Below are 13,797 nucleotides of genomic sequence, written 5' to 3' on the forward strand. Positions count from 1 at the left end.
AGCAGGACTCTTAAAAGCAAAAAATTAACATCTTGACTATTTTAGGTGTCGGCACTGCTCCAGAAATTGAAAACCGTTGTCAAAGTGGCACAATGTGTTTCGGCCTCTTCTCTGCTAACAACTTTATATTCCCCAGTTTCCCTCTGGATCTCTGGATGTATGATGGAGTTCTGGATATATGTTCCCTCCTCTTGCGACAAATCTTCATCTTTTATTATGTTTATTACTTTTTGCGTTTCCATTACATTTATTCTTTAGCAGACCTTATATCCAAAGGGACTGGTAAATGAGGAAGCTTTTAACACTTTTTCATTAGAGCCAATAATAAACAAAGTACACAAAGTTGAAATAGAGTTGAAGCTGATGAGAGATGATAAATGCACATAAATGGTGCATATTAAATAAAAATGTTAAATTATTTCTTAGAAACGAGAAAGCATTTAACTTGTTTTTAATTCACTTTAAATAAAAGCATCTGCTTTGAGTAAATGTAATATAATTCAATTGTTTTCCTGTGTTTATTTAAGTGATGTGTTACATGCCTTCATTCATTTGTAACTTTTTTTTTATAATGCACATATGTTTTATTTTTACTTTGCTATATTCTGTATGAATGACAGCCGTTATTAAGTGTGATTTTTACAGTTCACAGCATCACCCGAAACATCCTTGTCACAAAAAAGTAACATTTTCTTTGTCACAAATTACCGTGAGTGACGTCCAGCGGTGGTGTGAACACGGATCCTTTCTTCTCATTCTCTCATTTACACCTGCGTATTTCCCGCTGCTAAGAAGCGCGAACGAAACATCACAGCGAGCCTCGCCGCTGAAATTACGTTCACACACATTCAACATGTTTCCTAACCAGCGTGGCAGCCACGATTCTCATAAACCCCCCGAAGCCCAGATCCTTGTGGAGAACGCAACCCCCCCCCCCCCCCACAAACACTTCTATCCACACGCACGCTTTGATTTACTGCAGGTTCCAGTAAAATGCAGCTGGGCTCGCTCAGCACACCCCGCGACGTGACGGGTCTTATTATTATTTATAAGCGCTCATAAAGAGAAAGGGTAAATTTGTCATTAATCTTGCACACACAGCGCCGGCCCGGGGGGATTTTGGCGCATTGTGTTTCCACAAACCGGCTCGCGTTAAAAAGACCGCTCATTCATCAGGAACGTCATGCGAACACATCCGTCATGTTTTTTTGCCTTTCTAACGGTGTAATAATTAGCTCTCTCTGGCGCTAGGCTAATGCCAGCTGCTCTCTTTTACCCTCCGTAAGTCCCCCCCACCCTCTTCAGTGCCACATTTACCCCCTCAGAGGCACCAGAGGGGCCTGACGCTCAAATGGAAGGATTGATTAAGAAAGATAGCGGGTGGTGGGTACCTGTGGAGCCCTGCTGCCACACAAACCATTTCCTGATTTACCGACCAGCTCTCAGTTGTGTATTATCCAATGTTGCATTTACCCCCCCCCCCCCGTATGAAATGTATTGGGGCCTATTTCTCCAACTTTCCTTTGGGAATTACTATCATGTTTACAGTAGGATCCAATCCTGAAGGGCCATAATGGGTAAAAAGCCTTTTTAAATGTCAGGTTGTATTAGATTTGTTTTAGTTTTACAAATTTTAAACTACTTGTAATATATTAGAATAATGAATCAGTAGTGGACAGTTAAAATGATTTAAACTGATTTAAAATTTAAAAGTTGTGTTCCTGAAGATTGTAGTTTTTAGCATGCTTTACAAGTTAAGCCATAGGAATTCAAAGATTTTCAAGGATGGAGTTGAAATAACTTTATTTTGACATTTGTTCAAGCATAAGCATTGATTTCACGCCATAACACATTTGCTGGTATCTGAAAACACAAATTACACACAACATCATTATTGACCGTATTTACGGAGATGCTTCCACAATTGGATCTCCCTCGGTTTGTTCACAAAGACATTTGGACGATTGGTTGATTTGCTGACTTGATAAATTAAAGACTGTTTTTTCCAGTGCAGTTTGAACGAAGTACTAAGTTCAGGAAATAGAAAAACACTGTATTTTTTTAAATGATTAAATGCCGATTATCTAACCAGAAAACCAGAAAAGTTGAAATCTAGGGTTGGCCACGTCTTTGCTTTTTGTAGCCGCAGACTTTGGACTCAACTCTGCATTTCTATTAGTTCTGCCCCATCTCTTTCTATTTTTTTCTATAACATGTTAAAAAAAGGTAAGTTTTCAGCTAGTATTAAACTTTTCCTTTCCTTTCTCCTTCTTATTCCTTGGGGTTGCGAATTGCAACCAACGACTCACTCCCCCCTCCCTAAAGAGAAGCACTATGGTGGCTGACACAGGACAAAGAGCGCTTTTCCACCATCGTTTACAAACTGTTCTCAGCTCGGAATTTTCGGCACGGTTGTCTAACTTTGTCTCACTCACTCACAAAGTAAGCTGCGGTTTGGTCATGAATGTGCTGCTTCTGCTGCTTACTGAACAGAGAAGACGCCAAGAGAGACATTTTTCCACTCGCTGAAGGTTAAGGTTTATCCAAAAAGACGCTAGTCACTTTTCTGAAGGAAAAAACTCTGTAAACAGTGCACCACTGCACGCCTTTGTGTGTAAGCATGCATGCGACGCTGGGGCTGAGTGACAGATGCATCTGCACCACGAGTCACCGTGCGTGTTTTCCAAAACGGACCAGGCATTGTAAGTAAGCTAATGAATGGGAAATACACATCCCTTTGCGAGCAGGGGTAGTAGCCTACGATCACGCTCTAATGAAGGGAAGTGACAAAACGGGGAGTTACAAATTGCCCTTATTGAAATCCGTCAAAATGACAGACAGCTTTCAGATTTTTCTGTCACTGATAAAAAGAATACGTCAATGATGGAGAATTTGTGGTTAACGCGACCTCTGACTCTTACTGTAATAAAACCATGGTAAATGTTCCTAAAGCAGTGGTTCTCAAACATTTTTGTTGTAAGGCCCCCTTTGAGTAGAGTGTATTGCTTTGTGGTCCCCCCAATAAGTTTTAAAAACTTGGAATTTTAATTAAACCAAAAACAAATTCAGTTATACAATGCTGGAACATTAATTTGTTTGGTTGGTGGTCTTATCTTTCTGATTTTTGATAGCATAAAATCTAAGAATTTTCTTCATTTCATAAAATGGCACAAAATCTGTGGCCCCCCTGGATCCATCTTTGGCACCCCAATTTGAGAACCACTGTCCTAAAGGCTGAACCCTGGTAACACCGCAGTGTGTCTCTTTGGACCACTTAAGTCATGTTCTCTCATTATCTGACACTTACCACTGTGTTAGCACAGGTTTTTAGGACTGGGCCCCAGTGCATATGGTAAATGTATGTGTATATGAGTGTGTGTGAGAGAGGAACAGACACACACAGTGTTTGATTAGCAAGGGTCAAATGTCACATGCTCTCAAAGATTGAAAACGAGGTGCTTCATTTCCTGTTCCTGTTCACAGGCCGTCTGTGTGTCTCCAACACTATATTAGAAAGGAATTTAACTCCCATTAGGAGTGTTTTTGTGTGTGTGAGAAAGAGAGTTTAATCAAGTGAGAATGAAATACATGGGAAATAAAGTTGATACTTGGCAAATATGAGCAAATGCTAAGATATATTTGCTGTGGTTTTTGCACGATTGCGACACATTTGCTACCTTTTGCATGTTGTTGTTTGGCTGTAAGCTATCAGACTTTGTGTTTTGCGGGCCACACTGCACCCTCAGGGGCCCAGGTGAGCAATTTTAAGAGGTAATCTCACACATCTGGAGCCCATGTTCATCGCACAAATGGCGGCCCATCTCGGATTATTCCGGCCTGCGTTTAAAGCCACATAATGCCAGTCTTGTTTAAACAGCATCACACATGTTTACATTCCGTGGACTTTACCTGTGTGTATGCATATAATTGTGTTTGCGTGTGCCGAGCGTATTTGTGAAGACCGGGTCACGTGAATATATTGATGTTGATGCGCCTCGGTGGGCGTTTATGACGTGAGATTTGGAGAGACTTTTGTCAGGTTTATTTGTCATTTGGAGTGAGAGGGAGGTAAGAAGAAGAAAGACTGGAGATAAACATAAGGTGGAGAGAACATCAGGAGCTAAAATAAATGAAGCAGTATTTGGTATGAGAAATGAAAGATGGTTGGTGGTTTGGGAAGGAGAGGTTAATCGTTGAGTAGCTGGCCGTGTCTAGACAAGCGACTGGTGTTTTGATATCTAAAGTCTGTCTATACTGGAAGTAAAGCAATTAACATTCACTAAATTAGTTATTGAATAAAATACTACCATATTTTCTATAAATTTCTACCCTATTTTCTATAAATTTCTAATATAGTGACTTTAAACTGGTAGGGGTAAAACAATATATTGTGAAAAAAGATGTATTGTAGAGCTATGATAAATTTGTCTGTTTAATCCTATTGGTTGAGCTGACAGCACATGACATGCATCAACATATATGATGTTTTAATGTTTTTGTTTTTTAAAAAATAATGTTTTAAATGAATTGTTTAAAATAAAATTATTAATGTTGAATAATTGAAATTAATTGAATAATTGAATTAGTTTTAATACATTTTGTTATTCCGGGGTATTGTAAACCCAGTATTGTGCATTTTATCGAATTGTGACCGGACTGTATCATCACATATCTATCAATGATTTGTCACAAATTTTATTTAACTTTCTATTTTAATTGTTTAAATTTGTAATTTAAAAAATATATATATATTTTAGCCAGGGACACTTGGAGCAGTGCTAATGGCATTTGGCTAAAGATCCTTTTACGTCAAGTGCAATGTGACAAAAAAACAAATCACATTAAGTCTAATAGCAAGATGATGTCTTAACATTTTTTTTTTACATTTTTGAGCTGGAAATATGCACTTAGCATTTACAATCGCAACACACAATAATGCACACAATCTCATTCCTAATAATACAGTTGACATATGTCCTCCTTACAGTTAATCTTATTCTCCACTTTAACACTCAATATTGTCATAATTCTGACGGAGAAAAAAGCTCATAAACAGATGCGTCAGAGCCTGTCGTGACCATTGTTTTGATTGACACAAAAACAGGCACCGTCTCTCATTAGCATTCAGGTGCAACAGGTAATAGATTACAGAAGGAAGTGACATTAGTCGACATTATTTGACCTCATGTTTTCTAAGGCCAATAACGGCGTATCCGGAGAGAGGGTGAGATGACTGCCGACGTGTGCTTAGAAGTGTGCCGACAGAGAAGTTTTCTCAATAAAAAACATGAAGAGTATGCAGGTGTAAATGAATGATTTGAGAGATAAATTAATCTGGATTTGGGTAAATTTGATTAGAAATATTAATTGAAGTTCAATTGAGATCTTCAATAATATTGACTTTGGATTGCAGACTTGACAAATCTCAGCTAAGTTTGAAACATTGTTGAGATCTCTTCTGAAACTCTAATGGAGACATTTGTTAGATTTCTGCCTCCCTTTCCTTTTGCGAGAAATATCTGAGATGCAAATGAGACTGAAGCTAAAGTTTCGATTTGCTCTGCAGTCTGCATTTAATCTCATTGATGTTTAGGAGACACAATTGAGACATTAAAGAGATTTTTTTGTCTGTCGTATCGTATGTAGTGTAAACCGCTCCATTGATTACACTGGGAGCAGTTTAGTGTTGTTGATCCATCCAACCAGGCTTGACCCTGTCTGTCGAAAAGAGGTAATACGTCTGCAATCTTTTTTCTTTGTTTCATGTGTGTTGGCTGTATTGTGTAAATGTGTATGTACACAACTGTAAATCCTCTCACAGGCTGTGCATTAGAGGAATGTTTCTCTGTAGAGGAGAAAAGTCATGATTGTGTCCGAGGTACGGCCTTCCTGAGAGGAGTATATGATCTGCTGTCTATTGTTAATGTTGTTCTGGATGTATTGCGAAGCATTAGATGGCTTGTTGCCCAGCTTATTAGAACGAATTTTTCACAGGTTTTGTGAAAATGTCTTTGTGAAAATGTTTTTTTAGACATCTGTATGTAACATTGTGCTTGGTTCAGGCTCATAAGTCATACAGCAATGCTTCTTCAAGAATAACACGCAACGTGTATACACACAACGGCCGTGATGAATATCTCACTCCGTCCGCTTTGGGTTCTCGGTCACCAGAAATAGAGTTTGATCAGGTATGAAGCACTTAGAGGAAGAAGCGAGATCTGCCTCGGAGAGACGCGGGAAAAGACGGCCATCCATCAAATCCAGCGAGAAGTGTTTCTTTGAGATTACTTTCTCTCTCCCGATCGGGACGATTTCCGTTTATTTTTCAGCACTAGAAATGTCACCGCATTGAATCATGGGGCCCGGGCCGGGGAGCTTGCCGCAATATTTCCCGTGATTGATGATGCGTATTCCGGTGCCGTGTCACCGGTTATTGTTTTCCTGAAAAACAGTTACGGATGCAGATGACTTCATACAGAGCTCCCTACTCGGCCTCCCGCGAGCGTTACGTGGCGCTACCTGGCCCCGCGGTCATCGCTCCCTGGCGCTTTCCTCTTTCATTAAGCCGTTGTTTCCTCTGCCAGTCCTTTGTCGTGATTGGAAAGGCGAGCATGGGTAGGAGAGGAAAGTGCTAATTCATTAACGCCTAGCGAATGAATTCATCAGGCCAGCCGCGCTTTATGGTTGCTTGTCAATGTGCCAATCTGAGGCAGTCGGAGAGGGTGGCGGCGTGTCCGTACGCACGCACGCCCGGTTTTCTTTCTCATTACCGTCTCTGTCCTCTCTGCTCATGATGCCGGCGTGACATTATGTTTGACAGCTTCTGATTTCTTTGTCACATTTAATTTGACCGTAGATGCTTAACACGCATGCTCACAAACACGGACACCTGTCGACTGGGGGTTTTGGTTTTAATTTTGTTTTAGATTAGTTTGTTTTACAGATGCCTTGTTTATATCAACTGGTTTCGGAGAGGTGTTGTAAAATACTCGATTCATGGATTTTATTTAGCTGTGAAGTCTGGTCTATAGATATCAAATTATCATTAATTATCATATGATGTTTCGGTATATTAACTCATTAATTGCGTGTTACTTTGCCTTAATATAGGACACCTGCTCCTGCTATAATGATTGTGAATCTCAATAGAGCTACAAGCTTTCTCCAGGACATAAAAAATCTATTTTTATATTTAGATAAAGAACAAACTTGTAAAATGTCTTACAAAAATTGGTTTGAAATAATAATCTACAAAAAAAATAATGTTTAGACATTTTTTTTTTGTGGCGTGCAGTTTTATGTTCTTACACTACCATTAACTTGACAGAAATGTTTCTTATTATTTAAAAAAACAATCGAACTTTAGTTGTTTGTCTGAATGTTTTAAATTAGTTTTGTAAACAAAAAGCAATTGTTCCAACATTTAAATATTTTATTTGCAACACAATCTCACGAGAATTTGTACGTATTTTACGAAGTGTCTTATTTGTACGTTTTATTGTTATTACTAAACTGGAGATGGAAATTAGTGCTTGCTATAATCTCTATGTGCAATGCATTTTTTCTTGTCTTTGACTGGAATCATGTCTTTTGTGTTGTCCCTATTCAAATAAACGTATAAATAAATATATATTTCTTTTCGCGCCAGTGGTGTTTGGTTTAGGGGTGGGGTTAGGGGAGGAGTTAAAGTATTGCGTTTTTCTAATAATCGTTAGTTTTTGTACGATTCGCATCGTACAAACTCATACAAGTAAGCCACCTCGTAAAATACGACCAAATTCACTTGAGAGTAGTTGCAAGGTGTGACCTTAAGAAGCTGTTTGATAAAATGGCAGGAAAACTTTTGTACAAATTCTAAGCAAGTGGTGACTACACTGAAGGTGATCAAATGTAAACATCCTTTAATGTTATTGAATATTTTTTTTAGTTACAGCATAATTCCCAAAGTTACATTTGTTAATTTATATTTTTCTAAAATATGGGAAAAATGAAAAAAGCATAAGTGACCCTAACACCATGTCTACACTGGACGCGACCGATGCGACACGATAGGGTTGGGCCGATAGACGATGCCATCGTCCATTGCCGATGGCTGATAGACTTGACGATGTTGAGCCAGCATCGTGATTCCAACAAATGTTCACTTTCGTCACTTTCATGACACCTTAGGTCCAGTTGGTGACATGTAATTGCAAAATTGGCTCTGAAGTGTGTGGTTTGTGACAGTTTTAGATGCAGGGTAGATGTCAATATGAGCCACATGGGAATGTGAAAGTTTCTCTTGGAGTCAAACATTTTCACAGAGCAAGAAGAAACCGCTAGCGTTCCTTCCACACACCTTCATTTTCCAAACATCTATTATTTATATTGGACGGTGTTTTCAATCAGAGCTTTGTTCTTGTGAGAATGAGCTATCAATATTTCATTTGCACTGTACCTACCGAAGCACTAACCTTCCAGCTTGCCACATGCTATTGCTTTAACAGATAGAGAGGAACACAATGATATGCTTTGCAAAAGGTCTATACTGTCATTTATATAATGAAGTCATTCATTCTGTGCGAAGCAAAATGTTTTTCAATGCACACGTTCAATGGCCGAGAATTTGTCATTGTTTATATTTGAACTTTTCTTGTGAGAAGGAACTTAAAACGGTAATATTTTCCTGATGTCTGATATGAGTGTTTATCTCTGTCTTTAGCTCATCGCGGTGTTTGATGTAACAGAGTTCCAGCAGAGGGCGTCAGTGAGTCCCGGGGGGAGTGAGGCATCCGTTCGCTCCAGTCCTGACCCCTCCGAACCCGAGCTCTATGCTCTGCAACCCTACTCCGGCAGTGAGATTGAGGTCACCTCCTCCACCCTCAAATCAAGTATGTTTCTTTCACATGTCTTATCTAGTGTGTGACAGAACTCAATTCACATGCCTCTTTACCAAATGCATCTTATAGCTGTTAATATAAAAGTGGATTGATTGAACATTTTCATAAATCTCAACAAAATCCGTTCTTGGTTAATCAAGGAATTATTTAGTGTTGTTCTTAAGGCCACTTTTGTAGTTTGTAAGTTTGGGATTTTATTGTATATTTAAAGATAAGTTTTCACTTTTTTCTTATTCTTAAGTGTTAAACAAATAAGCTGTTTACCACGAGCACAAGCGTCTGTCATTCCCAGCAACCACACACTGACTAAATGGAGAAAACATTTGTGTGTGTGGTGTGTGTGTGGTTATTTTAAAGCGTCTTTGAGGTTCGGAGTGGCATGTTTTGTTTTTATAGTGTGTGTGAGAGTGAACTTGAAGTTTCATTAGTAGGCTTGGCAGATAAAAGCTTTATAAATGCACTAAATAATGTCATATGTTACGTGTTAAAATACCCATACTTTAAGGCCCTTCCACCTCATGAACAATGCAGTAAGTCTAAAAATAACAATAATGTTACGATATTAGCAACAATAATGTTTATTATGCAACAACAGTCGATAACGTTATGTTTATTCTAAGCTTGCATGCTGCAGTTTAATTTTAGGGTGTGAGCCCTTTAAATTGGAATGGATTTTGATTGGATGTTAATAGCCATTTACCAGCTGAAAATGTAAAAAAAATTGTAGGTTGTGCTGCTGTAATCGCCTTTCCTGCATACATGTCCGACTTGCAATTGCATTCGCATTCCGTGCATACGCGCCCGATTAACGCTTCTAATCCGTCCATCTCTCCGGCCCACGCGTCCGTTTCGGCCCAAAAAGTACATCGCATCAGCTTGTTATGTAATCACATCCTTGCGCAGAGCGCTCTATTTCACATGATCCACGCAAGCCCCAAACAATGGCACAACAAAACGGCAATAATCTTCGTTAAATATGTTGATTGAACTATTGTTTGTTTATTTCCTTACTGTTTACCATGGTGTTACTATAGTAAACGTGTAGTAACCATGGTTTTTGGGCCAAGTTTTTGTCAGAGCTCTTGATATTCTTAATTTTGAACATATTTTTCATTTTTACACCTGACATATATATCGGTTCAAAATATCGGTTATCGGTCTACTTGACCTGTAATAATCGATATCGACATCGGCCCTGAAAAACGCATATCGGTCGACCTCTATGCCTTACAATATAAAATGTCTGTATTGTCTTTGTTATAGCCGTCTTTCTTGTTGTGAACGGGCCTTTACGGTTTAGTCTAAAATTATAATAATTTAAAAACAATGGAAGTCATGTGTTCTTTCTGATATTAAAACAGGTAACACTTTACGACATGGTATTTGTTAAAATTTGTAAATGCCTTAGCTAGCATGAACTAACAATTAATAATATAGTTTATAATTTATTAATCGTACAAATCATATAAATGTTAATAGTAGTTAATGCCAATAAAATGTTATTTATGTTATTTCACTTTGCGTTGACTAATGTTAAAGCCCCAGTGAAATCACATTTTTTATTTCCTATATGGTGAATGATGCATAATGCACTAGATGGGAGATGGTGATCATATGCTCAAATCCACGGTGAAAACAAAACGTGTAGGACAAGTTTCAAGTCTACACAGTATTTTGTATGTTAAGGCTATATGGAGGAGATCGGACATCGTAGCCTTGATGAGTAAAGGAGAAGACAAACGGCAGTGTCACTCACCAATGTAAATAACAAGCTTCAAATGACACATCATTGGTAACACTGATCTTCCTATTTTTTTCTATAGACTTTTACACCACTGTGGCTATTACACTGTTAAATGCAGCTTTGCCAGACTGACTGTGTGCCATAAACGAAACGATATTGGTTATATTAAAAGGGGGCGGGGTCACTCGATATGTCTCGCGTGTTAAACGCTCTCTGCATTTTTTCAGTTGAAATTACGTCAACATATCAAATAATGCTGCGCGTTCCAAGGCGATTCACTGGGACTTTAACAGATGCAACTTTTGATTTTAAAAATGTATTTGGAAATGCTGAAATCAATATTAACCAAGATTCATAAAAAGTTTTGGTGATTGTTATTTCATGTTAGCTAATGCATTAACTAATGTTAACAAATGTGTGGCCGTCTTCTAGACTATATACGTTTGATTAAATATCAAAGTTGCACAGCTACTTTCATGTCTCTGGGCTCAAATCAAAGCACTGCACAGACTTTGTATAGTGATCAAGAGAAAAACCTCTGATAATAATTGCATTCGTTCTCACGTATTACGGTACCTTTGTTTGAGGCACAAGTGTGTGATTTTGTGTTTCTTTTGTCGCATATTAACTGAAACAGGAATCCAATCATGCAAATCGTCACATACGTAACATAAGCGGACATGGTTGTGACTTTTATAGGGCCGATAAAAAAATCCTTTATCCTAAGAAGCTATTCATATCTAGTGACCAGAATATTGTAGAAATTTTGGGAGGGCACTTTTGTCTTAGTAAGAAACCATCCAGAATGTGTAGCAACAGCATAGTGACACCTTGGCAACCTTACCTACCCTAACGGTCGGTCCGTTCGCTGGTCACTTTTAAATAAATGTAAACCTTTCTTGTTGGCCTTGCCACTTTTGATTCCATTATTGGCTAAACTTCCCATAATGCCGTTCTCTAAAGCCAGACTATAGGCAGATGTCCCTGTGTGTACACCTCAAACACAGCAATGTCATTACCTTACAAAAAGGCTCACTGTCAGCTGCGCACACAATACTCGTCTCGCTCATTTATCAATTAAACGGTGCCGGCACAAAGGAACCGTGCCCAATGTAGTTTAGAAGCCATTGTGCGTGTGTGTGTCAGCACTTGGGATATGCTGTTGAAACGCTGCCAGGGCGACAGGGACGTCTAAAAAGAGACTTATTGAATCAGTCACACTATAGAGAGGAAAGGCCTTCATGGGATCAGGGTTAACTTAATTACTGTGTGTGTGTGTGTCGGAGGGGTGCAAACAGGAATAAAGGAAGCATTTGAATGGGTTCATGCTTGGTCGAACCTGGGTTGAATTTTGAACCGTGTGCAGTGCTAATGTGGTTACAGACGTGTGTGTGTGTGTCTGTTGGACCAATTCTGGTTAAGTGTGCATTCAAAACAAGTTTTAAGTGCTTTGTTGTGCATTTATTGGTGATGTCTTGAATCCTGTATGGCCAGAAATCATTGTCATGAACATGTTTTTGGTTACAATTTAAAAAAGGTTGTATTTGTTTAATAAATGCGTTAAAAGTACTAAAAAGTGAAGTAAAATCGAAAGTTGTATCTGTTAACATTAGTTAATGCACATGAACTAACACGAAGAATTGTTTTGGCATTAACCAACATTAACTAATATTATTACATTATGAAAAAAAAACTATTTTGCATAAACTATATGTTAACAGATATAACTTTTTTGTAAAGTGTTACCAGTATTTTTCCTTAATTTCCCAATAAAGCCCATTGCACATTGAGTCCGAAATTTACGTCCGAAATTTACGCACGTTAAAAAATAAATACGGCCTCACGTTGTCAATCACATTTACACACTGTCTCCGATATTTTCGTCCGTCATAAAAAAATTCGGACTGGGTTCGATTTTCTGCGTTTTTCGCATCCGTCAAGCATTTTGAGTGGCCTTTTTTAACAATTCAGAGACACCGTACAAACGAGAGCCTAATACGAAGAAACACATACGAAAATTTCGGACTGTATGTGCAAAGACCTTAAGAATGTATAAACATTGGTGGTATAAGGATACATTTGTCTTACAATTCGATATTCAATATATACAATGCAATATTATTTTATTAAATTTAATAATGAAACTGAAATTTAAATAGTAAATAGCAGTTTTATTTACAAAACTTTTATTTTATTAAATTTAATAATGAAACTGAAATTTAAATAGTAAATAGCAGTTTTATTTACAAAACTTTATATATTTGTTAATTCCGTTTTTGTTGTGTATAGTAAAATCTTTTATATAATTGACAACATTCAAGGTTTAATTGGTTTTAGGTTTAATTTAGAGTTAAGAATTGCTTTCTCTAAGAAAGCCCTTTGAGAGATTTTGTTGATGCCATGTCATGTGTTGGCAGCTCAACCAAAAGAATTAAACAAACATCAAAAAAAAAAAATTGTCTTGTTGTATCTCTATAATACGTATCATATATTTTGTTGTTGCCATAATTTATTGCAAAACAAAAATGTAAGAAATATTTTTCTTTTACGCTGATCATAAACAGAGCATTTTAGAAAATTCTACCATGTGACAATACAAATATATATATTTTAATTAATTAATTTTGCATTTATTTTACCTAAGATTATATTTGGTCTCACAGAAGTTGGCATTTATTCTGTGAGGGGGTGGGGCTTAATCGAGTGATTGACAGGTGGCGATTGCTAAATGAAAATGGTTAGAGTGGGTCAGTGGGTCAAAGTCTCAGACTGTGGGTCAGAGACATACATTAAAGCAGTCATCAAAGAGGAGGTTAAAAAGGCGGAGATGACACACGGGATGATTGACGGCGTGACAGATGTCAGTTCGAGCTCACGGGACCACCTTCGCACCTGCCGTGATATGGCTACGTTGTTGTCACGTGACCTTGCCATGTTTGCTCTGAGTAGGCAGCAGACACCAAGACAGTTTAGCAGTCGAGAATCTTATGTGTGAGTATGTAAAGACTTTTAAATCGGCCACTTTCTATTTTGGTTAGGGTGCCGTCTTGGACAGCAGCTGCCTATGTGGACGGCAGACGGCCAGGCAGCTCGCTAGATTTCAAAGTGGTGCCATCGTGTAATCAATAAAGTGAAATATACTATGACTATATCAGCTATAAGTATAATATATAT

General features: G+C 38.0%; 1 protein-coding gene across 1 annotated transcript in view; it reads left to right on the plus strand.

Moving 5' to 3' along the window:
- pard3ba (par-3 family cell polarity regulator beta a) overlaps positions 1-13,797 on the plus strand; it is a 126,424-nt gene that overhangs the window by 20,154 nt on the left and 92,473 nt on the right. The window contains exon 3 of the mRNA XM_057332435.1: positions 8,702-8,870. Coding sequence (XP_057188418.1) covers positions 8,702-8,870 — 169 coding nt within the window. The remainder of the gene's footprint in view (positions 1-8,701; positions 8,871-13,797) is intronic.

This window comes from Triplophysa rosa, linkage group LG4 (assembly GCF_024868665.1).
Source record: "Triplophysa rosa linkage group LG4, Trosa_1v2, whole genome shotgun sequence".
NCBI lineage: Eukaryota > Metazoa > Chordata > Actinopteri > Cypriniformes > Nemacheilidae > Triplophysa > Triplophysa rosa.